Source organism: Episyrphus balteatus, chromosome 4 (assembly GCF_945859705.1).
Source record: "Episyrphus balteatus chromosome 4, idEpiBalt1.1, whole genome shotgun sequence".
Classification (NCBI taxonomy): domain Eukaryota; kingdom Metazoa; phylum Arthropoda; class Insecta; order Diptera; family Syrphidae; genus Episyrphus; species Episyrphus balteatus.
The window spans coordinates 52,873,168-52,899,970 of NC_079137.1; the positions used below are offsets into that span (position 1 = coordinate 52,873,168).

General features: G+C 31.7%; 1 protein-coding gene across 4 annotated transcripts in view; it reads right to left on the minus strand.

Annotated features, from left to right (window-relative positions):
- Positions 1-24,187, minus strand: part of LOC129918999 (nucleosome-remodeling factor subunit NURF301) — a 28,249-nt gene extending 4,062 nt beyond the window's left edge. The window contains exons 1-10 of one of the 4 annotated variants that reach the window (XM_055999788.1): positions 23,438-24,187; positions 22,918-23,340; positions 11,256-15,266; positions 8,713-9,084; positions 8,300-8,644; positions 8,041-8,231; positions 6,536-7,925; positions 6,174-6,319; positions 3,105-3,143; positions 1,167-1,280 (exon numbers count right to left, since the gene is read on the minus strand). In XM_055999788.1, the coding sequence (XP_055855763.1) occupies positions 3,117-3,143; positions 6,174-6,319; positions 6,536-7,925; positions 8,041-8,231; positions 8,300-8,644; positions 8,713-9,084; positions 11,256-15,266; positions 22,918-23,209 (6,774 nt within the window). In that variant the 5' untranslated portion in view covers positions 23,210-23,340; positions 23,438-24,187 and the 3' untranslated portion in view covers positions 1,167-1,280; positions 3,105-3,116. Of the gene's footprint in view, positions 1-1,057; positions 1,281-2,865; positions 3,144-6,173; positions 6,320-6,535; positions 7,926-8,040; positions 8,232-8,299; positions 8,645-8,712; positions 9,085-11,255; positions 15,267-22,917; positions 23,341-23,437 lie in introns of those variants that run through there. The other 3 variants (XM_055999786.1, XM_055999785.1, XM_055999787.1) reach the window with 3 other exon arrangements.
- Positions 24,188-26,803: the final 2,616 nt, after the last annotated feature.

Consider the following 26,803-nt stretch of genomic DNA (forward strand, 5'->3'; position numbering starts at 1 on the left):
TTAAATTAAATTAAAAAAGCAGCTGAGTCTATTATGTAGAATATGATAAGAATTCTTGAGTAAGTGGAACACTGAATGATTAGTAATAAAAAAAAAGAAATTAACTCGGCGAGGACATTTTCTAAATTCAGAAGTGACATTTCAAAATCGACCTCAGGGTAACTTTTAACTGGATACTATGTTATAATGGTTTTCGGGCAAGAAAAGGCCGGAGGTACTGTCATGGTTCGAGGTATGAAATGCAATTTCTTTTCACTTTGCCTAACAGCAGTAAAGGCCCAAAAGGCATGAGCTTTTGCTAAAATGGATAGAAACAACATCGACACGAATTTAAAGAGTTAATGCTGGTATACTTAACACTTGAGAAACCCATGTTGTCAAGGTGATATAAGTGACTAACAGCGGAAGGTTATGAGTTCGTAAAGATGCATTCAAATATTTTGGGAACATGAGAAAGTTTGGCAGAGGCGACAGTTCCTAACATCATATTTTAAACATTTTGTGTAAATTGGAGTTATAAAAAAAGTTTAATTGTAATAAAGAATTTAATCCAATCTAAAAGAAGTTTTACATTCCTGGCGGAATTCACCGTGATACTCAGATAAATTAAATATTTGTGAAAGCGGGAGAGAGAGTTTGAGAAAATGTTTTTTAAGAAGGATGCCAGGAAGGTTATCTGGCCCAGGAGAGCATTTTTCACTAAATTGACTCAACTTATTATCGATGAGAATTCTGTCGAAAGCAGAAAAGGGCCGAATTAAAAAAACTCGACAAGTATTTAAAGCATGCTTCCTCTGGTTTTAAAGAATCAATGGTAAAAGACTATTGGAAAAATGAGGCAAATCAATTTGAGATACGTTGCGGATTAAGCAAGTCAAACATTTAAGTATTGATTAATTTATTTTCGGATATCACTCTAATAATTATTGTATGAATGATTTTTTTTTTATTAAGTGCAATTTTATTTTATTGAAGTTTTCTTCCAGCAAAGTTTTTTTTTTTATTTCGAACAAAATTTATATATAACACAAGCATTATAGTAGATAATATTACTCACTTTGTTGTATATAATCAGGAGTTATAACAAATGATTGATTATTATCCAGGTTTAAGCTTGACACAATTTTTACTACATCTTTTTGTATTTTTCCTGGTGTTATAATTTTGTTTTGTTTTGTCTCGATTTGATTTGGGTATATTTCGGTTTTATTTTCATTACTTTCCTTTTTAATTTGAGCAAAGCCTTCACTTGAATTCCTTTCAATGGATTCAATACGGTCCTAAAAAAATAATACATACAAGTGTTTTATTATTTTTAAGTGATTGAAATAGAAATTTAAAAAAAAAAAAATAAAATATTTAATTAAAAGATGAAAAAGGTAAATTAAATTAAAAACAAAAGTTATTATCAGTCGGTTTTTTTTTTACCTATTTTTTGTTTGCGCAAAATTTAGTGATTCTACATAAGTTAATTTCAATTAGTTTTTAACTCTTCAAAATTACTCGTCTAGTTTCACACTTATTACTCACCTTCTTTTTGATTTTGTGTACGAATATTATTCTCAAGAAAAAATTATGTTAAATGAAATTACAAAAAAATGAAACTATTGATCGACATACATAAATAAAATATTATGATTTGTTCTGTCGTAAAAATTCCAAAGGATAGCTACCATGTACCATAAGAATAAAGAATGCCACTTTTCAAATGTATGCGTTTCAATGGAATTTTAAAATTATTGTATAAGGACTGAAACTTTATGATGTTCCCATAAGAAGCTTTAGTTGCTTTTAAGCACTGGTTAGAATTTAGTTAGGACTTGAAACTTTGGGAATACATCTTTTTTTTTAATTATTTCCAACCATTTTAGCCTCTGGGATCATACAAATTCCCATTTTCTAAAAATAAGAAACACCCTAAAAAAAGTATATACAATTTTTGTTTTGCTTGCAGGTTATATTATTTAAGTTATACATAGGTATAGGTAGATTTGTTAGTAAGATGATGGAATTAAAAAAATTAAATACTCATTTTAATTTTGAATCTGCGAATTTTCTTTTAATTTTGACTTAAATGAAAGCACAATAAAAAAAAGTCCGAAACCAATTAATACTCTCTAATTGCAATCTGCGTATTCATAGTTGACAAAAAAAAAGTTAATATCATACCAATAAGACACTTCAAGGTGGTACGAGAATTTTGAAAGTGGAAATATTCCCAAAAAAAAAATTTACAATGGCTCGAAATTATATTTGAGTTAAACATACAATTGTCATATTATTTTATTTCTAAAGTCTACTCACTTCATACTCCTACAATTTTTTTTATAAAACCCACCCGAGTAACACAAACTTCCAATGCTATACAATGGTATTTGTTTTTGTTGAACAAGAATTATTTATCGATAAATCCTGGTCTATAACTTTTTCCACTTCGTCTGTCTCACGGTTTTGTAGGAATTTATTATCAAACCGGAATTAGAAAAAAAAAATTATTTTCACAACAGACATATTTTAAGATATAGCCCGCGGAATAATTTTATGTATGTACATAAATACATTAATGTACATAGGTATTCCTTTTCCAAATTTCTCGTAAATCACAGCAATCGCAATTTGTGAATTTTGTACTTTACCTTATTGTAATTGTGTAAGGAAATCCACCTTTCATTTCACAAACAAAACGAAAAAAACTTGTACAGAAATATCATCATAAAAATGTCCAATACTAATTAAATAAAAAATCATTTTTTTATATGAATTACTTACTAATTTTATTTCTATAATTTTTATTTTACAAAAATCTCAATAAAAGAAATGTGTTCGTCCGAAATAAACAATAAAAAAAAAAAACATTTATATTTTCCCCTCTTAAATTATATTCCCATAAATTAAGACTGTTTTTTGTCTTGAATTAATTTATTCTCTTTTTTTTTTTAACAGTAATTATAAAATAAACGGATCTTTTTATGTTTTAATTTACTCTTATTTTTAAACATATATGTATTTTACATCCCCGAAAAAAAAATATGTAGTTATTAAAAAATATAATAAATATGTGTAACTAATAATTAAAAAATGATTTTTGCTTAAACACAACGTACCTTTGTATAATATCAGTGGTTGAAATTATTCCAGGAAACCTTTGAAGAAATTTTATGAAGAGATAAGATTTATTATAATTTCTCAAGCAGTTTATAAAAAAAAATAATAGCTAAAAAAATTATTCAACAAAGTTAAAAGTTCAAATAAATTTTCTTTTTATTTTTTCTTTTTTAATTTTTTTTTTTTTTGATAATTAGATGATGATTAGGATGGAAAAGCCTTTGTGTTACAGTAATGTATTTTAATATATATTTTATTTTTTCAATTTAACATATTATGTGAGATTCATTGAATAATTTTTTTTAGTTATCAACAAATTTACGTACTGCTCTCATTGAAATCTCTATAAATGGAATCTCTTCACAAAAAAAACATTCAAAAACAATGGTTTCCTTGGCTAAAATATGTCTTATTCGGTAAGTTTTTTTTTTTTCAAATTCAATTTGTGGGTATATATATTTGCAACAGGCAAAAAGAGTTAGTTAATATGAGCGCTTTTTGTCAACACAAAGGCCAATTGCAAATAATCATCAAACTAATATACAATTAAATAGGTTTTTTTTTTTGTTTTGTTTTCTAAATTTAATTTAAGAATTAATATAAAAATAATAATAAAAAAAGGAACAGCAAAAAACTAAATAAAAAAGAGTTTGGCCAGAAGCACTTATTCAATTATATTAATTATATTAAAAAATATATATAAGTATAATTGTTTTCTTTTTTATTATTTTTATTATTTTTTTTTAAATAAACCTAAATATTTAACTAAAAACTCATAGATGTATACTTCTAATGGGTTCTTAAAAATACTTTGTGGTAATTCGGAGTCAAATTGTGAAAATCGCTCAAGAAAACGCCGAAGAATGTGCAAGGAATCGGCTTGGTATTTATTTCATTTGAATTGGCAAAATAAATAACTAGAATTTGAAGTCTTAAAGGCAATTCGGGGTGAAAATAAAAAAGTGCTCAAGAAGAATTGGGAACAAGATTGAAGTATCTACAGGTGGTTCCATGAGTATAATGGACGATTTCGGAAGAGATTTCTCAAGTGCGAAGTAATCGGTTCAATAAATTTTACACAATCACATTCTTTTTCCTGAATATTGGGGTGCAATAACGAAATTCCTAATTGATTGATTGAAAATTAATTCAATTATTTAATTAAACTAATTAATAATTAATAATTATCGAAACTCAGTATAAGACATGAAAAATGGCAGAACGAAAAAGTACCTGATTATTTAATGTTAAATGGATGACTACTCCTGCCAATTGCTGCTATCTATGGGAGCTAAAATGTATTTTATTATGAGTTTGTTTTGAACAATTAAAATTCCAAATATGCTAGAATTTATCTCGATCAGCGTACCAGGCTTAAGGTTATAATTTATATTTTCTGTTCAACGCACATTCACCTCTTTTTTAATGAACAAATAAATATGGAATGTACTTGAAAACAAAATTATAAATTTACCTATAGGATCTCGTGAATTAGGAAACGAACGGTAGGTTAAATCATGAATGCCCTAGGATGGCATTCTTTGTTTTTTTTTTTCATAAAAATAGAATAGTTGTCGAATGATATGGAAATAAAGGCATTCGAGTTTTAGTGCGACTCCGAAGTAAGTTTCAAAATTTTTATGAAGTGGATATGACCGAATTTCATAAGTCTTTTTCAGTCAGATTTGGGACAATTTAAAACCACCATATAAAATAGCTTGCGAATTTCACACAACCTTCTGATGCAAGCAGATATTTTTATTATTAAGGGAAATAAGATTCAGCCTAACTTACACATTGGTCTGGTGAAAAAATTAGAAGTAAAGAAGAGGTTGTAGGTTTCCCGAATCCACAATAGAGCTGGTGACCCTAAGACAATTACATAGGCGTGTCAGTTGTCTTTGAGTATCCTAAAAGATTTTATAATTGCTAGCACATTGTTAAAAATGCTGGAATCATAAGGAAGTTGAAGTATGTAACTGGTGGATTTCAGGGTGCTTAATTAAGACTAGTTTTATGGAGACATAATATCCTTTCGCTTTGTCTAAAGTTATATGTTAACATAAATCTATTTTGGCACAGTTAAATTAGAAATCAAAACTTCCAAAACTAACAAACATGGCTACAAGCTTACAAATGGGAGCAGTTCTCTACAAAAATACTCTTGAAAGCAGTATGTATTTCCTTAGATGGAATAACCTAGAATTTGGTTCAATTTTAGGTATGAATAAAAAATAGCAGCATTTATTCTCGTTAAATTATGTTAAATCACTGTCGATGTGACAACGACATCAACGCTAGTTCAAACTAAGAATATAAAATTACCAAGGCAGAACTTTGATGGGGAGTTATTATTTTTTTAAAATTTAAATATCTTTATTATAATAATAGACGCTCTTTGTCTTCTTTTTTTAAGATCGAATTTTATAAAATTTAGGTAGATAATACTTCTTGGTAATTCTGTTTTTTTTGACAAATTAATTTCAAGCGGTTAATTGAAAACAAAAGAAACACTATTAATTTATTGATACAATTTTTCAAAGATTTAAGAATTAAAAATAAAAACATACAAAAAAAAATATTTCAAACAAATTAAAAAAAAAACTTACTTGAAAAAGTTATTTAGAGTTAGTGAGACCGAATGTATAATTACGTAGTTTCGGGTTAATGGAAGGTAAAATGAGTTATTGAATAGAGATGAACGATATTTTTTTAGTAATGAGTGACAGAGTTAATGACCAAGGTGAATGTAATAAAAACCATTTGAAGAACGAAGAAAAGAATATTACCACACACAAAACTTTGGACAAAGTAACAGAAACAAGACAGAAAAAAGAGAAGGTGGACATGTTTTAAATTTCAAAAAAAAAAAATTTAACCTCAATTCATACATATATCAGACATTTTCTTTTGAGCGAGAAGAGCACATTTATATATTTTTCGAAGACCTAAACGTATATTTTTTTAAAACTATAATAACAAACAAAAAAAAAAATGAACAAATAAAATTTTAAAATATACATCATTTTTGTTTGATTTTGTTTTTTGAAAAATTATTAAATACTTACATGCTGGACTTGTTGGTTTTGTTGCACAGATACTAATGGCGAGGGCTGGGAATGTGAATTTTGTTGGATTACAGTAGTGGATGGCTGAACAGCTATATAGATTTTCGTTGGCCCTAATACACCCTGTTTGCCACTGGATTCTTGAGCTGTAATTTATTTTAATGATTATTATTTTTGTTTAAATTAAGATAGGTATTTTTTTGGTTAGGGTGGAGTGAAACGCTAATTTTTAAAACTTTATTTTAAATGTCATTTTTGGCATTTCGTTTCCTATTGCGCAGAATATTTTTTTTTTTAAATTCACTCCACTCTAATATTACTCTTTTTGTTTATTTTTTTTTTTTTTAATATTCAAATCTTACCTTTTAATAACTGTTGTTTGACCTGCTGTTGAACCAGTGCAAGTTGTTGTGGCGTAAAGTCATTTCCAATCAATCCTTGCAAAACAATTCTCGGTCCATGTTCAGTCTGTATAACCTGCGCTGTCACACATTTAAGTACGGTTCCAGGCGGTTGTCCTTGCAAAAGTCTCTGTTCGATTGTTGTACAAGTTGGCTCTTGCTGTTGTTGCTGCTGCTGTTGTTGTTGTTGTTGCTGTTGTGGTTCTTCTTGTTGCGCTGAATACATGTTATTATGATCACTTGTTGCCATTTTATTATCTTTGGTTATGTGATCGCTCATTGTTGTTGTAGGAGATTTCATCTGCTGCTGAACTACGGTAGTATTTTGTTTATTAACAGCTGCAGGTGGTGATTCTTTTAGATTATCATTTAATAACATACTCGATACAATGTGGGCAGTTCCGTCGCTTTGAGTTTTGATATGTGCGACAATTTGTGCTTGATTATTGCCCAACGGCTTAATTACGACTTGTTGACCATTAACGTTAGCCACTTGAAGTTTACCTTGGGCCAATTGTTGGGCCAAGGCTGAATTTTGCACCACGAGTTGTTGTTGTGATGATACTGTATTGGATTCAACACTCTGTTGTTGTTGTTGTTGCTGCTGTTGCTGTTGTTGTTGCTGCTGCAGTTGTTGTTGTTGTTGTTGCTGCTGTTGTTGTTGCTGCAGTTGTTGTTGTTGCTGCTGTTGTTGCAATTGCTGTTGTTGTAATTGTTGCTGCTGTTGTTGTTGTTGAATTTGTTGACTTATAGTTTGTACTTGATTCTGTACTTTCAACTTAGGAACAACTTGCGTTCTTGTTTCAACTTGTTGTGGCGATTGTGTATGAATAACCATTTGTTGTTGTTGCTGTATTTGCTGCTGTTGCTGAGCTGGTTGTATTATTTGCTGCTGTAAAACTTGCACCGGTGACGATTGCGGTACTGATCTTTGGGTAACAATCGTTTGACCCGGACTAAGTATTATTCTCTGGCCACCAACCATAATTTGTTGCTGAACATTACTCGTATTGACAATCTGTTGAATAACCTTTTGAGTCGGTTGTGAGTTCAATACCACTTGATGCGGAGCCGCTTGTGTAACAGTTTGTATAGTTTGTGTTGGAGCAGGTTGTATATTTTGTTGTGTAGGTGAAGATATTAAAACTTTTTGGCCCTGAGCATTTTGACCAACTAAAAGTTTCTGGCCTGGTTGAACAATCAGTTGCTGTAGGTTTGTAGGCTTTTTGACCGGTGTTGCTTGCACAATTTGTCCGCCAGTTGTTAGAACTTTGTGCACAGTTTGGGTGACAGGAACCTGTGAACCATTTTTAACGGCCTGCGATGTAGATGCAATAGTATTTGTTGTTACCTTTAGAAAAATACATATACATACAAACAAACATACACAGAAGTAAATCACACACACACATTGAAGATTTAAGAGAGAAATAGAGATAGAAAGAGAGTTTAGAAGAGGTTATTACCTTTTGTTGAATTTCCCGATTGACTATTTGTTTTACAACATTTGTTTGTTGGACGACTTGTTGCTGCTTCACTACTTGCTTCACAGCTAATTGCTTAACTGTTGTAGTCGTAGGAAGAACTGGATTATGAGTTGCTTTATTATTCGCCACCGCCGAGGTTTTAACTACAGCTGTAGTTTTATTAGCGTTCACTGATAAAATAAAATAGATTAAGTTAATATCGATTTGATTTGATTCTTGTCTCTTAATGTTTTCTTACCTGGTGTTGTTGTTAGGACATGTAATTTGCCATCAGGCATTTGTATAAGCTGCTGTCCAGGACTTAAGCCACGCACACTTACTTTACCATCAGGACCACGAATTATTTGCACCTTATGCTGGGTAGGTTGTTGTTGTTGTTGTGGTGCTGGTGCAGGTGTTTCAGTGGTTGTTGTCGTAGTTGTCGCGGTTGCTGTTTCTGCAGTTGTTTTGTTTATAACATTGTTGTTTGATGTCTTGACAGTCTGTGTTGATGGTGTAACTACAGTTTGGTGTATAACTCTTGTAGTTCCATCAGGATTTCTAACAATAACCCTTCGATTAGGTTGAGCTGGACTTGCCTTAGCTGGAAATATTAAGAAATACATTTTATGTTAGAAGATTCCTTTATCAACAAAATAAAAGAAAGCTTACCAATAGCTTGTTTATTTTCTGCCGATTTTTTCTGCTGATGCACAGCCCGCTGCAGCTTTAATTGTTGTTCCATTTTATCTTTCATCTCATCACTTGAGAATTTGGATGTTGGTGTTTTGGAAACAGTTGAATTATTTGTGTTAGAAGAACTACTCGATGTACTACTGGAAGATGCACTTTCGAGTTGTTTCAAATGAGCACTTCTGCTTATCATTGATGAGCGTATTTTTTCTTGTTTCTCGCCAAATAGTTTGATTTCCCATAGTTCAAGTTTATCTTCATCGACCCATTCTTCGGAAACTTGGGGTTCAGTTTGTTGGGGAGATTCGGCACGTTTTCTCTTGCGCAAACCAGATCGAATAGATGTAACCTCTGTGCAATGAATTTAAATGGTGATTTGTAAAATTATATATATGATAAATTAATGAAAATCTGTAATGTTTTCCCAACACACTTTTTGAGTACACACGATTCTCAAGGTAATAGAAAATCCTGTGGGTAAAGTAACTCATAAACATGTTAAGGTTCGAACATAAGAAATGTTGGAAGGATGGAGAGCGATCTGACCGAAACGACAATGTATTAGGAAATTACATTATGAAGCATACACCTTCAAATCTTGAACGCTGAGAACACAAGGTGGAGCGATAATTTAACCACTAATTTTCATGCAGTTATTTTTAAATGTTTTTACCAGTCAATAATAAAAAAGTTAAGATCTAACAACTGACTTTTCTCTTTTATGGATGTATACAATGAATATTTGGGCTTTTCAAAACTTCTCTTCGATGCCTATGCATATCAATCAAATTCAATTTGTTATGATTTAAGGTCGAAAATGTTTTTGGCAATTTTGTTGCCTGATGTTAACATAGCATAGCTTACCGATTTTGAAAGCGAGGACGCGAATAGTAAGAAGGTCTTAATTAAAGTAGTTTAAAATAAAAGAAAATGTAAAAAAGAAATAATACAAAAGTTAAAAGATTTTATAAAGTGTAGCCAATTTGGCCTTACTTAAGTGTCACTCTAAATCCCTCTAAAAATCGCCTTCTCAAAGGATTTTCATCCTATTCACAAAAAAATGTGCAAAGGAGATATTGCTAACTATAACCTAGTTGCCAAATTTTCGTCCATCGGAAAACTTTTCGAAAGTATTGTCTTCGACACTTTATATTTTCGTTGTAAACCATTATTTTTAGCAAGACAACACGGCTTTCTGAAAGGTAAATCTACGATCACAACTGATGTCGTTTTCTGTTGACGAGATTCAGAATCATATTTGTGAATCTGACAGCTGAAAGAGGGGGTGAAGAGGGGAAAAAGTGGAAAAATCTCTGATTTCATGATCTATTTGCGGCTTGAGATTCCAAAAAAAAGAATCTGAGATTCAAAAATCTGAATCTGGATTTTTATCAAGATTCACGCATACACGCACTTTCACACACTCTCCTCTGTTTGACATTTGTCTGAAAATTTGTTGTTGTTTTATTTTTTTTTTATACGCACAGATTTCGTACACAATTACAAAACTAGATTTCATATTCTATTTGCAGTGGAAAATCTGAGATTTTTACACAAAAATCTCAAAAGCAAATAGAAAACGCCATGAGTTTGTATAATACTTCGAACTCAATAGAAAATAAAAACGTTATTGCAACACACTTCAAAAAAAAAATTTACATAACAAACCGATTTAAAACATTTTTTGTTTGCTGTAAGGCTTTAATATTGAAAAAATGCCAAGCAATCCCATATTCAATCAAAAGTGTCCGTTCGCCACCGCGGGATTATTATATCAATGAATGTATTGTTTCAAAAGTAACAACCATTAAAGATTTGGGGTTTATAATATGTGATAGTGAGATTAAATTTAGGTCTCACTTAGGCTGATTCTGCACTTTATACCTAGGATATTAGGCCCTTACTTGAATATGCTAGCCAACTGTGGACCCGTTATTACCAAGTCCACAGAAATGAAGCAATAACGAGAATGTTAAGTAAGAAATGTTAATAAAAATTGCAACATTTTTTATTCCACTTGTAGCAAGATCATACACAAAGTTCTTATGTGTGTTACTTTAAACCTCTTTTGAGCATGCTTTTTGATCTCATTTTAATGCATTATTTTCTTAACTTAAATACATATCTAATTATTGTTTTTCTTGTATGCTTTTGCAAGCTCCATACCTACATTTATTTTTTTACATTTTGTAACTACTTGTAATAAGCAGCCCCGCTCTTATCTTCTGAAGATATCCGTGTTTTTCTTATCTTCAAAAAAAACCTAACTTAAGTGCCGATATAACTAGCAACCGCAATTGTTATCATATCAAAAATGGACCAAACGCGTGCGGTATCTGGGGAGGAAAGTGACATGGGATAATTTAGTTTAAAATCCCCAAAAGAACAAAGGTTCGACATCTTGATAGATGAAAAGTATCATCGTCTCGATCAGATCTCTTTCTATTCACTTATATTGATAAAGTGTGCTGGATTATATAAAATAGATACATATGTAAATAAGTATTTTTTTTTATACATACCTCGAATAGTTTTCGGCAATTCCAACGGAATAACAACCTTCCTCCTTAAATACTGAGTTTTCTCATTACATTTACCATAGTGCTTAAGTTTCAATAATTCTTGAGTGACAATTTCCGTGTCAGTTGTTATTTGATGTTTTCCATCCAGCGAAGGCGGTTTTGCAATCATATCATCCCATCTCAAACAACAATATAATATTCTTAATTGTAATGCAATTGCTGCTATTGTTGGACAATTCGTAGTCCTATATAACCAGCATGTTTTAAATAATGGCCTCGAACACGGATATGGCCATACAGTTGTATTATTTTTGGCCAAATGATGATAACCGTTTATTTGCAATTTACCACCAGCTCTAGCCAATTTTAAAAGTTCATATTTTGGAAGAACCATAAGGCTTTTGTTTAAGTTCTTTGTGTAAAAACTAGATATTATTGGATATTTTGAAATGACAGTTGATGATGTTGGTGTATCTGCAGCAGCGGCGGTTGTTGTTGCGGTTGTAGTTGATGTTGTGGTTGTGCTTGTTGTAGGGGTAGTTTTCTTAACAGCATTAACTTTCTTCAAATCACGAACCAAATAGATTTTCCCACGTGTCTGTGTCGCCGAATAAAGACGCTCCATACCATTCGGACCCAATTCCGGTTCAATCTTTATATTATCCTCACGTTTAATCACTCGCGGTGGATGCAATGGGAAACGTCTATTTTGTCTAACTGGCGTTGGTGCACAATGTTCCATTGGCTGAATAAAACTTACTACATCTTTAGCACTTCCATTTTTACTTCGCAGTTTGGTCTTGCGTTTTTTAGCAGATGACATTACTTCTTCATTTTCATTTTCTTGTTCAAGTAATAAATTCGAAATGGCATCCGCATCTGTACTTTCGACTTCAACATTACTACAAACATCCAAATTATCAACAAAATTATCTGCTCCAGCAGCGCCCAAACAACCATCTTCATCAAGATTCTTTGATGGACCACCAAATTCATCTTGATTGTTTGTTGATTTGGCTTCTCCTCCCGCCTCATCGTCACATAATTCACTTTTAATATCAGTTTCCTCCTGCTTTACATGCAGCGGAGTATAATTTGATGTAAGCAAATGATCTTCATAGTTTATAGCATTGTCAAAGGCAACTTGAAAATCTTGTTTCAAATCAATTGGACATTCATCAAATGACTTATCATCTAAATCATCTATTCCATTACCACCTCCCACATGTGGATCTTTGCCCTTGCCTTCCATTAATTTTTGTTCCAAAATTGAGGGCTTCTTTACAGCACCCAAAATTGCTGCTACTGTTTCTTTCGAACCATTACCAGCTGTATGGGCTTTTCTCAATAACAGAAGCAATTCTTTCTTCGCTCTAGCTTTTTGCAAGCATAATGGCGAATAGCAAGTGTTTGCTGTTATCTGAGAAACTGCATTAGAATTTGTATTGCAATCTTTTGTATAACAACGATATTGCTTGGCAAATTTATTTAACAGACTAAATTGTAATCGAACCGATTGGATTTTTTTCGCCAATGTATTAACTAATTCTAGATTAACACTATTCGATTGTGAATTATGTTTTTGTTCAACTAAACGAAGAATTTGTCGCTCTAATATTGATTCCTTTTTACTATTAGTTGCTTGTGTAATCTCGGATTTCGATGGCATTGGCAAATCTTCAACTTTGTTAACATTAGACATCTTTTGCTCTTCGGCTTCTTTCAGAAGTATTCTCTTCGATAGCAAATCATCCAATTTACTTTTTCTTCCAATTTTCGGGTAAAATAATCGACCTGTAGCTGTAAGGGATTTGGAAACATCGATAACATCAATATTTTCACTACCATTGAATTCGACAATTTTAATGTGTTTGAAATCTTCAATATAACCATAATCGAGGCCTTTCTGTGCTGATCGTTCGCATTGTTTTAAGAAATTATATGTTCGTGGGTCAACAGTGATGATTTTATGCTCGTCATTGTTTGTAGTAATGTGTAGTGTCACTTTACTGACACAATTCTTCTCACAGAAACGACGATTACGTTGAGCTTGTCGGAAATATGACATCCATATCCAACCCCATTGGCCATGGATGCGATATTCTTCGCCTTTTTGTTTCCAAACTTGATGTTTCAAGCCTAGCGAATACTTAACATAATTATAAGCTAATCGATTTCTTTCCTCTTCATCGTCACGTTCTCGTTTTTCTCGCTTTTCAATCTTTTTTCTTTCTTCTCGTTCAGCCGAGGTTGTTCGATGGAATTTAATATGACCCAATTGTTCATGCCATACATTTGCAAAGATAACCGATTTAAAGCAAGCTTGCAGCAATAAAAGGACATACGAAAAATCAGATGGTTTTGTCGAATTATGCACCGATGTGATCCAAATTTTTCGAATTGTACTCCAATTGGTAATCATAAATGACGAAGCTATATTTTGTTCGAAACTCATTAGAGTTTGTCTCAGTGTATTCAAAACATTTGTCGCTGTTCCATTGGAATTGCCTAACCATTTAAATTCGGATGCTGTGGTTAGGGAGAATTTATGAGAGAGATGCCTTCGTTTGTCACGTTCCTCATTTCGTTGAGGTTTATTCAAAGCAATCGGATTGACTGTATACTGATTGACATAGGATTTAAAACCATTCTCCATGCCCAATTTAAAATACAATGTTCCAGTGTTTATTTGATTTTGTTTTTGCCTAGTTATTACTCGCACATCCTGCTGTGCAGCAGGTTCATCTTCTTTCATTTCGGCATCTTCATTTTCTGTTGCAGATTTATTTAAAATCTGATTGATTTTATCATTTTCAAAATCAATGTAGGACTTTTTGTTTAATTTATTTTCGTTAGTTAGTTTTTCTGTGAGTTTCATCTGTCTGGTGATTTCTTCTTTTTTGTCGTTTATCTCCTTACAAAGACCTGCTTCTAAATCAGTTGCATCCAAGGAAGATAATAGTAATTCCAATTGTGGCGGTGTGGTGTAATACCAAATTTCGGTTCCATTTTGATTTTCAACAAAAATTCGACGCGCTACAAACCAATATTTTCGGCCATGTCGATCCAAGCCTAATGAATCGTGACGTATGAGGACACCTTGTTTTTCTTGTGGCAAAACACAATCAACTGTGCCAGATACTTTGTGTGATTGACAGAGATTACATTGCCAATCTTCTGTGGGCACATCAACTAGAGGCGGATCGACACATTCTAAATGGAAGACAGCCGGGCAAGTTTCACAACATAGCAGATCTCCCAAACGATGGCAAACACGACAATGATCATCATAATGTATGGGGCCTTCCTGAAGCATAACATCACGCACTGCAGTGGTGTAGAGCAATTGGTCGGTAAGGAATTGCAAAACGGTTAATCTATCTTCCACACCCGAGTGTGGATATTCTTTTGATTCTAATATATCATGAACAGTACGATCGAATATGGAATCACTCTCCACATAACTTCGTAAAACTTCTGGCCATGTTATATTGTCTATTAAAAATAAACTTATATTGACACTGTCCTTTTGATCGAGCGGACCAAAGTGTGTACTTTGAATGTCTTCTTCGCGTAATATAGCCTTCAATAGCATTATGTGAATTTCTACGAATAAAGAACTTTGTTCTTCGCACATTAATGCAGCGCAAAAATCTTCAATACGAAATGGCGATATACGAACTATGTGACGAAATCGGCGTAAGACTTCGAAAATTTGTACAGCTCGTAGGGATAATGCGTTGGATATGAGCAAGTCATCAGATGATTTTGGAAGATCCAGTGTTTCAACTTCTCGATCTTGTAACCAGATTGGATCGGGACTGGGCGGACGAGATGGTCGACCTAAGCCACTTTGACCAAAACTACATTCGGAAAATTCATCTTCGCTAACATTGTCTCCTCCGACACTTTCTTCCTCTGATGGGGACATGATTAATGGGTCGTCATCTACATCGCTTTTATCTGTGGAATCTCCAAAGTCTGAACCATAATGATATTCGGACTCATAACCTGGAAAAAAAAAAACAAATTTAAAGATAAGTTGAAGAAAATATAAAGGGTAAAAAGGGAATAGACCAAAACTAAATTATGGTTTCACATTCTTAAAATAAATCACATAAGACATGTGTTTTGTTCAAATCCAATAATAATTACAACCTTTCGTAGTCCGAATAATAAACTGTGAACCAACTCACGTGCTAGGTTTAACTACAATAATTTTAGACTAGAATTATTAAAAAACAAGTTCGAAGTGCAAAAAGGAATAGGAAATTGTATACGGAAGGTCGAAGGGAGATTTCATGCTCTCCCCATTATTGCATTAAATGCAGTTTTGAAGCAACGGGAATGCATTTTCGTCTTAAATTGAACTATCAGATTTTGGTGTTCCAATATTTTGAAAATTTTTGAAAAATCTGAATTTGATGCATTGTTAACATCTTTGATGGTGTAATGTAATACATTTTTTTTTAAAGTGCATTTGATGCATTTTTAATGCAACTTTTGGCCAAAAATGCAACATTGCACTTTTGTACAAAATCGAACCAAAGATTTTAGTGCTTAAAACAACTAATAGGGCACTTCCGGCGACGAAATATCAAATAGAAAATTGAGTTTGTGAAAATTATAATGCTTTTAACATTGACTTATTTTAGTCGCAGAAAAGGCATCATTTTTCGGTAAGAATTTTTTTTTTTTAATTTTTGTTTGACATTTACATATATTTTTTTGATTTTCGAAACTACATAACTGCTTTCAATTTTTTTATTTTCAGAGATTTAATATGTTTTTACATTGGGTAAAGTGAAATCTGGGAATGGAATACAAAAATCAAGAAAAAATTAATCAACCCGACTTGTTTGTTTTATTATTGGTTTCCCTTTATAATATGTATGTAATTTATTTAATTGGTTTTTATTACAATTATTAAATAAAAATAAATAAACAGATTTATCTCACTATAACAACGGCATTACAATAAATATATTTATTATTATGTATGATATTAAGATAGCTATTTATTTTTAGGTAATAACATTAACTTGTTTTTAGTTTGCAAAAAAAACAGCAAGACAAATTTTTTAAAATGCTTTTGGTGGGTTTATTAAAGGAAATTGATATTAAAATAAATATTTAAAATAAACTTGGTAAAAAATAATCAAAACAAAAAATGACAGCTTTGCTTTTGACACTTCTCACGAATCTGTTTTAACCTATATTGACTCAAAAGCAAGAACAGAAAATCCTGTTCTAAACTGTTCTAGACAGCGTCAATGAACAGGAAACTAGAACAGTTCAGAACAGAAAAACCTCAATGAACAGCAAAAAGCTGTTCTTTTCTGTCTGGAATAGTCCAGAACAGCGTCGTTGAGCACACATGAGTTGTATTCACCGAGGATTTTTCTAGATCAGAACAGGACAGGACAGCACAGTTTCGTGAGAAGCGTCAGAACAAGTTAGAACAGTCATTCAAAGGTCAGTTGTCAAAATAAAAAAAAAACAACAAATTGCAAATTATTTGAATTTTTGGCTTATCGGTTCCCGTTAGTTTTATCTATTTTTTTGTGTTTTTACCACGAACACCCGAGAAATATTCGCACAATTAAATCAAAACAAAAATAAAATATGACAGCTTTGATTTTGACACGTCTCACGAATCTGTTCTAACCTGATCTGACTTAAAAGCAAGAACAGAAAAACCTGTTCTAGATTTGTCAATGAACAGCAAACTAGAACAGTTCAGCACAGAGAAAACTCAATGAACAGCAAAAAGCTTTTCTGCCTAGAACAGTCCAGCACAGCGTCAGTGAACACAACTATGATGTTTGTTAAAACAATATAAGTGTTTTTTTTTTTAATTTTTTGTGATACCAAACCGCTATAATTTCAAAGATTTTTATGTCAATTTGAAATCTAAGAATGGCAATAGGGATGTTAAAATTATCAATTTCATTCGGGATCGAATCGGTTGAGGAAGTATTTGATAGTTGATAGTCATTTTGCTTTATGGCCCGTAGAGCATACACAAAAGTGCAATTTGACTGTAAACTATCAAATATCAACTTAGTCGATTCGACCCCCGGGTGCTTTTATCTCTCATATAAGAAAATTAAATGTCACTTTGAATCACCGATTCAAATAAGTTTGTCTATAGCATATGTTGGGACTGTTTTTTCGACAAAATGTGCAAAACCAACTTGCTTGTTTTTAATAATTATGGATCAAATATAATTTGGTTGTGACCCTTTGTCTTTAAATTTTTTTATTTAAACTTAAAGCATTTATGCACTAATCATCTGTTGTACAATAAAGAATCTAGCCATAAAAACTTGGCACCTTCTAGATGTTGTTGTTGTTCAAAGATTATAATAAAAACTTGTGTACCTTTTAACAAATCGGTTCAATTATTCACTTACGTAAATCGTGGACGTCAAAATTGAGGCTTGAGCAAAGAAATTATCGTGTCATAGGGTAGAACTACGAAATTGAATTTCTAAGTTAACACAAATTGGCGTTCCTTGTCCAAGTCGTTTTCTTGTCGTTTTAGTTGTGGGTGATTATTTTTTTTTTATATTTTTCCCTTTCATACCGATAGAATTCAAATTAAGAAAAGTTCAATGGCTTAATGTTTAGTGCGTTATGGCTGAGGTTCTGCGTTCAATCTCAACCTCTACCACCTTGAGATTTTTGTCTCTTGCGAGGAATTAAAAAAGTTTCCAAAAGTACTTATCATTGCCATGAAATAGTGCATATCTGGTTGTTTGTACGGAGTCATCAGAAAACAGTAGGTCCCTTCCATTCATGCAAACTAATTATACGTACACAGAAATGGTTGACGTTCCAATACATTAGTTAATTAGGATTCATTATTAAGGTCGGGTGTGAATTGCGTTAAATAGTTAACCCCGTGTAAAATTGTTGACACTATTAAGGTCAATAAAAAATTTTCAGCTGTATGGCTTATTGTTTAATTTTTTTCTCTGCCTCTTTTCTGTCATGATATTCCTTTTTAATAATAAAAAAAAAAAAAAAAACAAAACCATCTGCAAAAAAAAATTAACCTAAATTAAACCAGTTCCCAGAGCCCATTAAATTTTTAAAAGCTAAAAATTTTTTACTCACCTCAATAGTGTCAAAAATTGTACACGGGGTTAACTATTTAACGCAATTCAAACATGGCCTAACGCATAAAATAAAATATTTTGTTTTTTTCAGTCCTATTAGATAAATAGGCACATCTTATTAAATTTTAAATTTTTTACCATTCGTTTAACTATTTAACGCAATTCACACATGGCCTAACACATAAAATAAAATATTTTCTTTTTCAGTCCTATTAGATAAATAGGCACATCTTAATTAATTTTAAATTTTTACCCTTTCGTTTTGTAATGGAACCAAAAATTAGATACTTTTTATAAAATATTAAATTTCTACTCGTTACGGCCCGAACAAAATGTGTCACCAACAAATCTGTATGATTTTTTGACAATTTCTTTGGTACTATAATTTAGCATTGAACTAAATGTTGACCTGCTGTTTTCAAAATTATATAATTTAGACTTACTGTGCATGTGAATATGGATGGACTACGTCATATATCGTGCAGGGATAAATCCACTTTTTACCGAAAATGAGTTAATGATGCAGCTTTACTAATATGAGGGTGCTCTTTCCGAATTTGAAAACCGTTTTTGTCAAAAAAAATTTCATTCCGCAGAAAATACAATTTAATGGGACATAGAAAAATAAAAACAGGGAAGTAGCCTTTTGAAAATGAGCCCGAGTATACTTGATTGTTTTAAGTCCCATCATATTTTGTTCTAAGTCCACTTTTTATTTAAGTAAAAAACGTACTTGTATTATAGGAATTGTTCTATGTCCAATTTTGGGTTTTTAGTTTTTAAAAATATTTAAAAATACTATGCACCTACTAATGAGGTAAACTTGTATATTTTATTCAAGAGAAAAGAATAAACTTTATAAAAAACATAACTTGAACGGCAAACGAGCAGAATTGTCGCTTTAAACCAATTTGAAACTTAAAAATCGTCCCCTGTAAAATTTGGTTTTTGTGACTTACAACAATTTTGCTTTACGGCGATGATATGTGGTGGTTCGTTAAATAACTTGATAACACTTATTTTTTATAAAAAAAAAATTGGCAATGCAGAACTAATAAATTGCATAATTATCTTACTTTTTCAAATGTGTATAAAATTTTTGATGATTTGATTTTTCTAGAGATTGTGAAAATATAATAAAAATTGTCAACGTAATGGCATTTATAAAAACTTTTAACGATCTAAAATACTGTAAGATCTTCTTGTTTTTGGAGAAAAATCACAACACCATCAAAGTGAAATTTCGAATTGAATACTGTTTTTTTTTTCAATTGTTAAGTTTGAATTTTACCTCAAGGCTCCTTCAAAGTAAAACCAATTTAGGACTTGGTTTTTTTTTTTAACGGCTCCGACTATTGACTTCTGACATACTGTTACTTACGCTATCCGTCTTTTAAGTCTTTGGTTACATGAACTTTTTGCATTCCTAGTTGTTAAAATGGATCTCTTGAAAACACAAAAAAAAAACTAATCTTTTTTAAAGTGCGGGAACCAGGAATAATCAAATTTTGCATTACAAGATAATAATGCAAAGTAAATATTGGCTACCATTATTATAAGACTGAAAGAGCTGTTTTTTTTTTTACAACTCACATTACTCATTTTTTTTTATTTTAAAAGAAATACAATATTTAATTAACTATACCAACTATAAGGTATTTGATTTTGTTTTGCGAATAAAATCAAAGAATAAGTAGCTACTGGTCTAGCAAGCCAAAGGCTCTCTTAACAGTAGTTGGAGCCATGAGTTTACACCTAGACTAAAAATGTTTAAATTTTGTCTGCGATTTGGCTATTTGAATCGGTGATTTCTAAAAACAACATAAGTAACATTTTTATTTTTTTTTAGGAGAGACAAAAAACTCTGTATTTTTGACGACGCGGCCGCATTGACAATTTTAGCTTTAAATTCGGTTTAGAGGCCTTTTTGAGAGTTGAAACTAACTAAAAGTTTTAAAAAAATATCTTTATCAAAGAAGATTTAACAAAAAATAAATATTTTTTATATGTTGTTTTAACACCCAACGTTTTGTTGGGAGTCAAAACCACTTAATTACTTGCCAATAATGTTGTTTTGACACTCATTTTACATCCAAAGTATTAGCAAATTTAATGGAAATGAATAAAAGACCATTATAATTCAGGAATTTCATTAATTTATTAAAAAACAAGAACATTAAACAAAAAGGCGAAAGTGGACGTTCCTTGGCCAGCAATGAATTTGTTATTTTTTGAAGTAGTTAAGTCTTACTAATATTGTGCAAAAGTTTTATCCTTGTGACGTAGGTATTTTAAAATAGCATAAAATGCATTTTTGCATTTAACACTTTTTATTGATTGCCTCATTGATGTAATTTTAATGTTTTTTTTGAAGTGAAAAATATGATGGTTTGTTATTTTTCCTGAGTTTGAAGACCTTGATCTTGAATATCAAACCAATAGAACCCAAATTAGGGCGATTTTGTTCACTAGAAGTTGAACATAACTTGAGGATTTTTATCTTCAACTTTCGAATTTGCTTTTGTTCACTAAAAGTTGACGTTTATAACTTTCGATTTTCAACTCGAGAGTTTATCAACTTCCAGTTTTCTCAACTTCCGGAAAAAGTAGAAGTTATGAAGCAAACTTGAGGTTTTGCATAGAAAAATTTCATGTTTTATTATAAATTTTTGTTTTAAACAATTTATCGTGGTAAAAAAAATTATTTATGGGCAAAATGGATGTTAAATAATAAACTGAAATGGCTCGTAGAACTTGCGTCGAACTTGACAGATTTATTAAGCAATCAAATAATAAAAATCTAGGCGAACATCACTCATGGTTGCACTTTACATTTAATATCAAAACATTAGTTTAAATAATTATAATTCATCAAATGAATCATTAACATTTCCCGCCGTTTTGTATTTACACACATATACATACACATATAGCTTCAGAATTTTTGTTGTCAAACGGCACATTCAAACTTTTGCAAAAAGAAAATTATTTGCTCAAAATTCGAGTTAATATAAAACAAAATAAAGTTAAATGCCGATTCTAAATGATTGTTAAAACAAATTTCACATTTGAAACACAAAAAATGCACAAAATATAAATGACATTGATATAAATGACATTGAATTGGCAGTATTTGTTTCAGCTTTCACAAATATCCTAGGGATATTTTTAAAACTGAAAGTTAGCCAACTTTTGTTTTATAAACTCGAGAGTTAAGAAAAAAATAGTGAACAAAATAGATTCTCAACTTTTGTTTTAACTCTTGAGTTTGAGTCAACTCTCAAGTTTGTTAACTTGAGAGTTTGCTTCAAGTTGAGCAATAGTGAACAAAATCGCCCTTAGAAGGCTTTTAAGAAAACAGTTACGTGTTTTTTTTTTATAGTTCGGATTTTCAATTCTTTGCTAGTTTTTATCGCTTGAAAACTCTCGAACAAAATCTCGATGTTGATTGCTTAAAAAGTTTATATTAAGAGTTCTATTGGCATGAAATTCAAGATTTTACCTTCATGCTCAGGTAAAATAACAAAGAATGATACTTCACATTAAAATTAAATTCAATATGTCCTTCACATATTACAAGATGAATTCACAATACTAATATTGCAATATCTTACATTATTAATGCAATGCAGTGAAAAGTTCATAGTAAAACTTTTCCTTAGTTATAGTTTTTTCATTTGTAACAGCCGAACGTCCAACTCAGAATTTCCATATTTTAAAAACCTAGAACATTTGTGCCCTTAATTATGAAAGTGGACTAAGTCACTCCTAAAAATGGCATCAAATCTAGCCTAAAAATAATTATTATTTAAGGGGTAAAGTTTATTTGAAAGCGAAATTGCAGCAAATAAACTTCTTTATTGCTCCTCTAGTGATTTCATAAAAGAAATATAATAATTAAATCGTTATAAGAAAATTATTATGTAAGTTTTTCTTCAAACAATGCAAAAAGTGACTTAGTCCACTTTCATAATCATAGGCACATTTGGAAAGATGCAATTCCACTCAAATGACCACGAACAACTGACTGACAGTAAATCATCGAAAAAAACTGTAAGAAATAACAGTTTACTTACTTCGTTTTTCCAGCGTTGAATGTAAAAACAAATTAATATCAAGTACTTAAGGTGTTTTAATACTCAATTTCAAAATTGGCAGAAGAGATATGTTGTTTTAGCACACAATGCGTATTTTAACCTCGAAATTTTATATGATCCAAATATCCAATCATGTTGGTTTTACTCTCAACGCTAGTTCTACCCATAAGCTTTAGAAATTCAAAACAGTTTGGAAAACAATTTTTCTAGCCTAAAGTTACAACACCTTTGGTATTAGACAAAATAATTAAGTTAAAGTCATTTTGTACAATACATTTGGTACAATTGGTTTATAATGTCAAACTCTGTAATAAATTAAACTTTTGATACCTACCCAAACTTAACTTAGCTTAATAAAAGAAAAATCAATTTTAAATTCAATATAAAACAAGAGTACAATAATTATGCTAATTATAAGTAAACAAAAAATCTGCAACCTACCTTTTCTGGAGAACGATGTCGATTGCGATGCTTGACTATAACCCGAACGTCTTCCTCGACCACGAGTCGCCTTCACCTTTGGCTGCTGCTGGGAACGATTCAAACTCCTCCGACTTGTATCGCTCTCCGGTGGCGACGAAGCCCTCGATGCCGACGGAGTACTAAACTGAGATTCTGGCTTCGTCTTTGTTAAATACTTGGGTTTCTTCAACAATTGATAACTAAACTTATTACTTCGATCATTTGGCGTTTTTGGTGGCCTGCCCCTTTTGCGAGTCCCTCTTCCAGTCATAATGAAAATACTTTTTTTTTTTACTTAAAATTTACTCAAAAAAAAAATCTCCCCCAACAAAAAGTGTATACAAAATAATGTTTTAAAAGTTTGAGTCTGTTGACATCATTGGAGAGTTGGATTGCATTTGGCTAAAAAGAAGAATAACAATTTTTCAATATTTTTTTCATCATCTCGATTTTTTTGTGGGGATAAAAATTTTTGCATATTAAAAAATCTATTACATACTTGCAGCAAATCGCGGTGTTATCTTGCAGATGAAATGAAAAATTTTGTTTATTGTTTATACCTTAAATTACATATCAGTTTTTTTTTTTTTTTTGTTTTGATTTTTAAATTATGTTGCTTATTCTTTAAACTTTCAATGTAAAATTTCAACACGAAAAAATGACCGCCGTTCTGTCGTCTACGAGTCAAATACAAGCTTCGTTGCAATTGGTTAAAATTGATTCCGCCATTTTTTTCTTTAATTGCTTTGTGGGAAATTTTTATTTTAGAATTTTACAATTAATCACTATTGTTTGTGAGTTTTTATGGATTTTTATAATTTTTTAAAAATATTTAAAATTATATTTTAGTATTAAATTTAATTAAAAATTATTAAATCTTTGCACGATAGAAGAAAAATCTTTAAAATATGGTTCGACCAATCAAAGAACTTGTTCTATTTTAATTCACACTTTTGCGCCACCTATATGTGGATATGGTGTATTATACAATTTAATTCCACTCCACACCAACTAGCGTACAATAAAAATGAGAAATGCAAAAACATTGAGCAACTATTTTTTTTTTTTTTTGTTTACAAATTCAAGCGCCAATCATTAGAATATGTAAATAATTAGTTTCTATAATTAATTTACACTGATTTTAAAACACTTTTTAAAATTTATTAAAATTAATTAAAAGGAGTCTTTTTTTTCTAGCCGGGAAAAGTGATCCAACGTGATATCGATAATTTTTCTGGTGAAGTTGTGTGAAGAATAGCTATAGCGTGGGGGTGACCATGGGTAGGTGAATTTGGGTTATTGCTGAATGCAATGGAAATTTGGATCAAGTTTAAATGGGGTTGAGTTGTGGTTGAAAGAGATTAATTTTATCAATAAAGCCTGGTACGCTGCTCGCGCTAAATTTTAGCTCCCATACAAATTATCGATAAATTTTATCTGAGCTAAAATGGATTCCATACAAATTATCGATAACTTGTATTAGAATTTTATCTCAGCTAAAATTTAGCGCTAGCAGCGTACCAGGCTTAAATGGCTTAAGCCTGGTACGCTGTAAATGGCTTAAGCCTGGTACGCTGCTCGCGCTAAATTTTAGCTGAGATAAAATTCCCATACAAGTTATCGATAACTTGTATGGGATCCATTTTATCTCGGCTAAAAATTTTCGATAATTTGTATGGGATCTAAAATTTAGCGCGAGCAGCGTACCAGGCTTTACCCATAAAGCCTCCCTTCAAGCAAACAGGTCCGACCTCGGTCCGAATCCGCTCCGCCTGAGGCGGAGCTGAGTCCGACTTCGGATCAGAAACTGGTCCGAAGGCGGCTCAAATTAGTATGGAAATTATAATCACCGCGAAGTCGATTGCATATGTATTGGTGTGGTGAAAATCTCCATTCCAAGAAAACGGAGCCTAAGGCGGACCTGCGCCGGAGCAGCGAAAACCTACCAGAAAGAGGAATAAGAAAGGGATGATATTTCGCATTTGCGACCAAAAAAAGAACAAGATTTATTTTTTTTTCACTGAAACTGTTTTATTTTTTATTTTATTTTGGCAAACGAAATTTTCACAATAAATACAATATAAAATACAATACATTTTTTTTCATTTTATTTCACTTGATGCTGCTGCTGTTGTTGGTGTTTTTTTAGATACCCAATCGCATGTTTCACCTTCTAGATTTTTCTTCATCATTAGAGATTACATCTACAACACAAGAAGAAACAACATTTTAACCCAAACACTTTGAGCGATATATTTATAAGACATACCTTTTTTGTTTTCCATATTGTTTATAATTTAATAAAATTGTTTATAATTAATAAACTAACATTATACAAACAACGACACGAGACACGACGCGACCAAACACTTCAACAAAAAATAACAAAATGACGCTTTGGCTCTTGTTGGCCTTGTCTTTCTTTTCCTTTTCTCATTTTTCACCACGATTCTCGTTCGACTTTGTGTTCATACACAAAAAGTTGCAAGTGTGTGAGTGCAAGCCCGATTTTCGCGGTCTGAGGTCGGAGTTTCTTTGTTGAACTCAGTTTTCTTGCTTGAAGCCTGGTACGCTGTTCGCGCTAAATTTTAGCTCCCATACAAATTATCGAAAAATTTTACCCGAGCTAAAATGGATCCCATACAAGTTATCGATAACTTGTATGGGAATTCTATCTCGGCTAAAATTTAGCGCGAGCAGCGTACCAGGCTTGAAGGGCTGGTACGCTGCTCGCGCTAAATTTTAGCCGAGATAAAATTCCCATACAAGTTATCGATAACTTGTATGGGATCCAGGCTTCAGATAAAATTTTTCGATAATTTGTATGGGAGCTAAAATTTAGCGCGAGCAGCGTACCAGGCTTAAAGCCTGGTACGCTGCTCGCGCTAAATTTTAGCTGAGATAAAATTCTCATACAAGTTATCGATAATTTGTATGGAATCCATTTTAGCTCAGATAAAATTTATCGATAATTTGTATGGGAGCTAAAATTTAGCGCGAGCAGCGTACCAGGCTTAAGCCTGGTACGCTGCTCGCGCTAAATTTTAGCTCCCATACAAATTATCGAAAATTTTTAGCCGAGATAAAATGGATCCCATACAAGTTATCGATAACTTGTATGGGAATTTTATCTCGGCTAAAATTTAGCGCGAGCAGCGTACCAGGCTTTAAACAAAAAATACCAAGACTGGAAACTTTCGTACGTATTTCCCCCCAAAACCTTTTTGTGTACAGTGTTGTCTGTGAATATATGTGAAAGCCACCACGTTGGAAGATGACGTTAACACGCACACATTTATAGATTTTATAGATTCACGACATTCACCATACATCGGACACGAACACAACGATAGGTTCACGACATTCACCACACCTCGCAGCTTGTAGGCAAACGTCAGTTGACCGCTGAGTTTCCAGTCTTGGTATTTTTTGTTTATGGTGTAAATAATCTTTGCAAAAGTACCCAAACACTTTTTGACAAAATTGTCTGCTTTTTTTTTAACAACAACAAATGTAAACAAGAACACCAATTGAAAAAAATAAATAAGGAAACAAAAAATTTAAAACAACTTTGTATTATTTTGAAACACTTCTTTATTATTTTTTTTTTCATAAAAACACTTATTTATTTTGATTTTTACACCACTAAAACGCGATAGTTAAAAATAAAAACACAACATAAAGCCACACTGCCATGTTTGTAGTTTGTTTATTTTTGTTGTGCGACAAACCAAATAAGAAAAAAAGAGAAAGCATTACCTTTTGACAGATTTCAGATTTTTGTCCGAAGAAATTTTTGGAGCAGAAATTCGCACGAAGGGGAAATTTTTTTCTCTCTCGCGGCCATCTTTTTTGTGAAAAAATG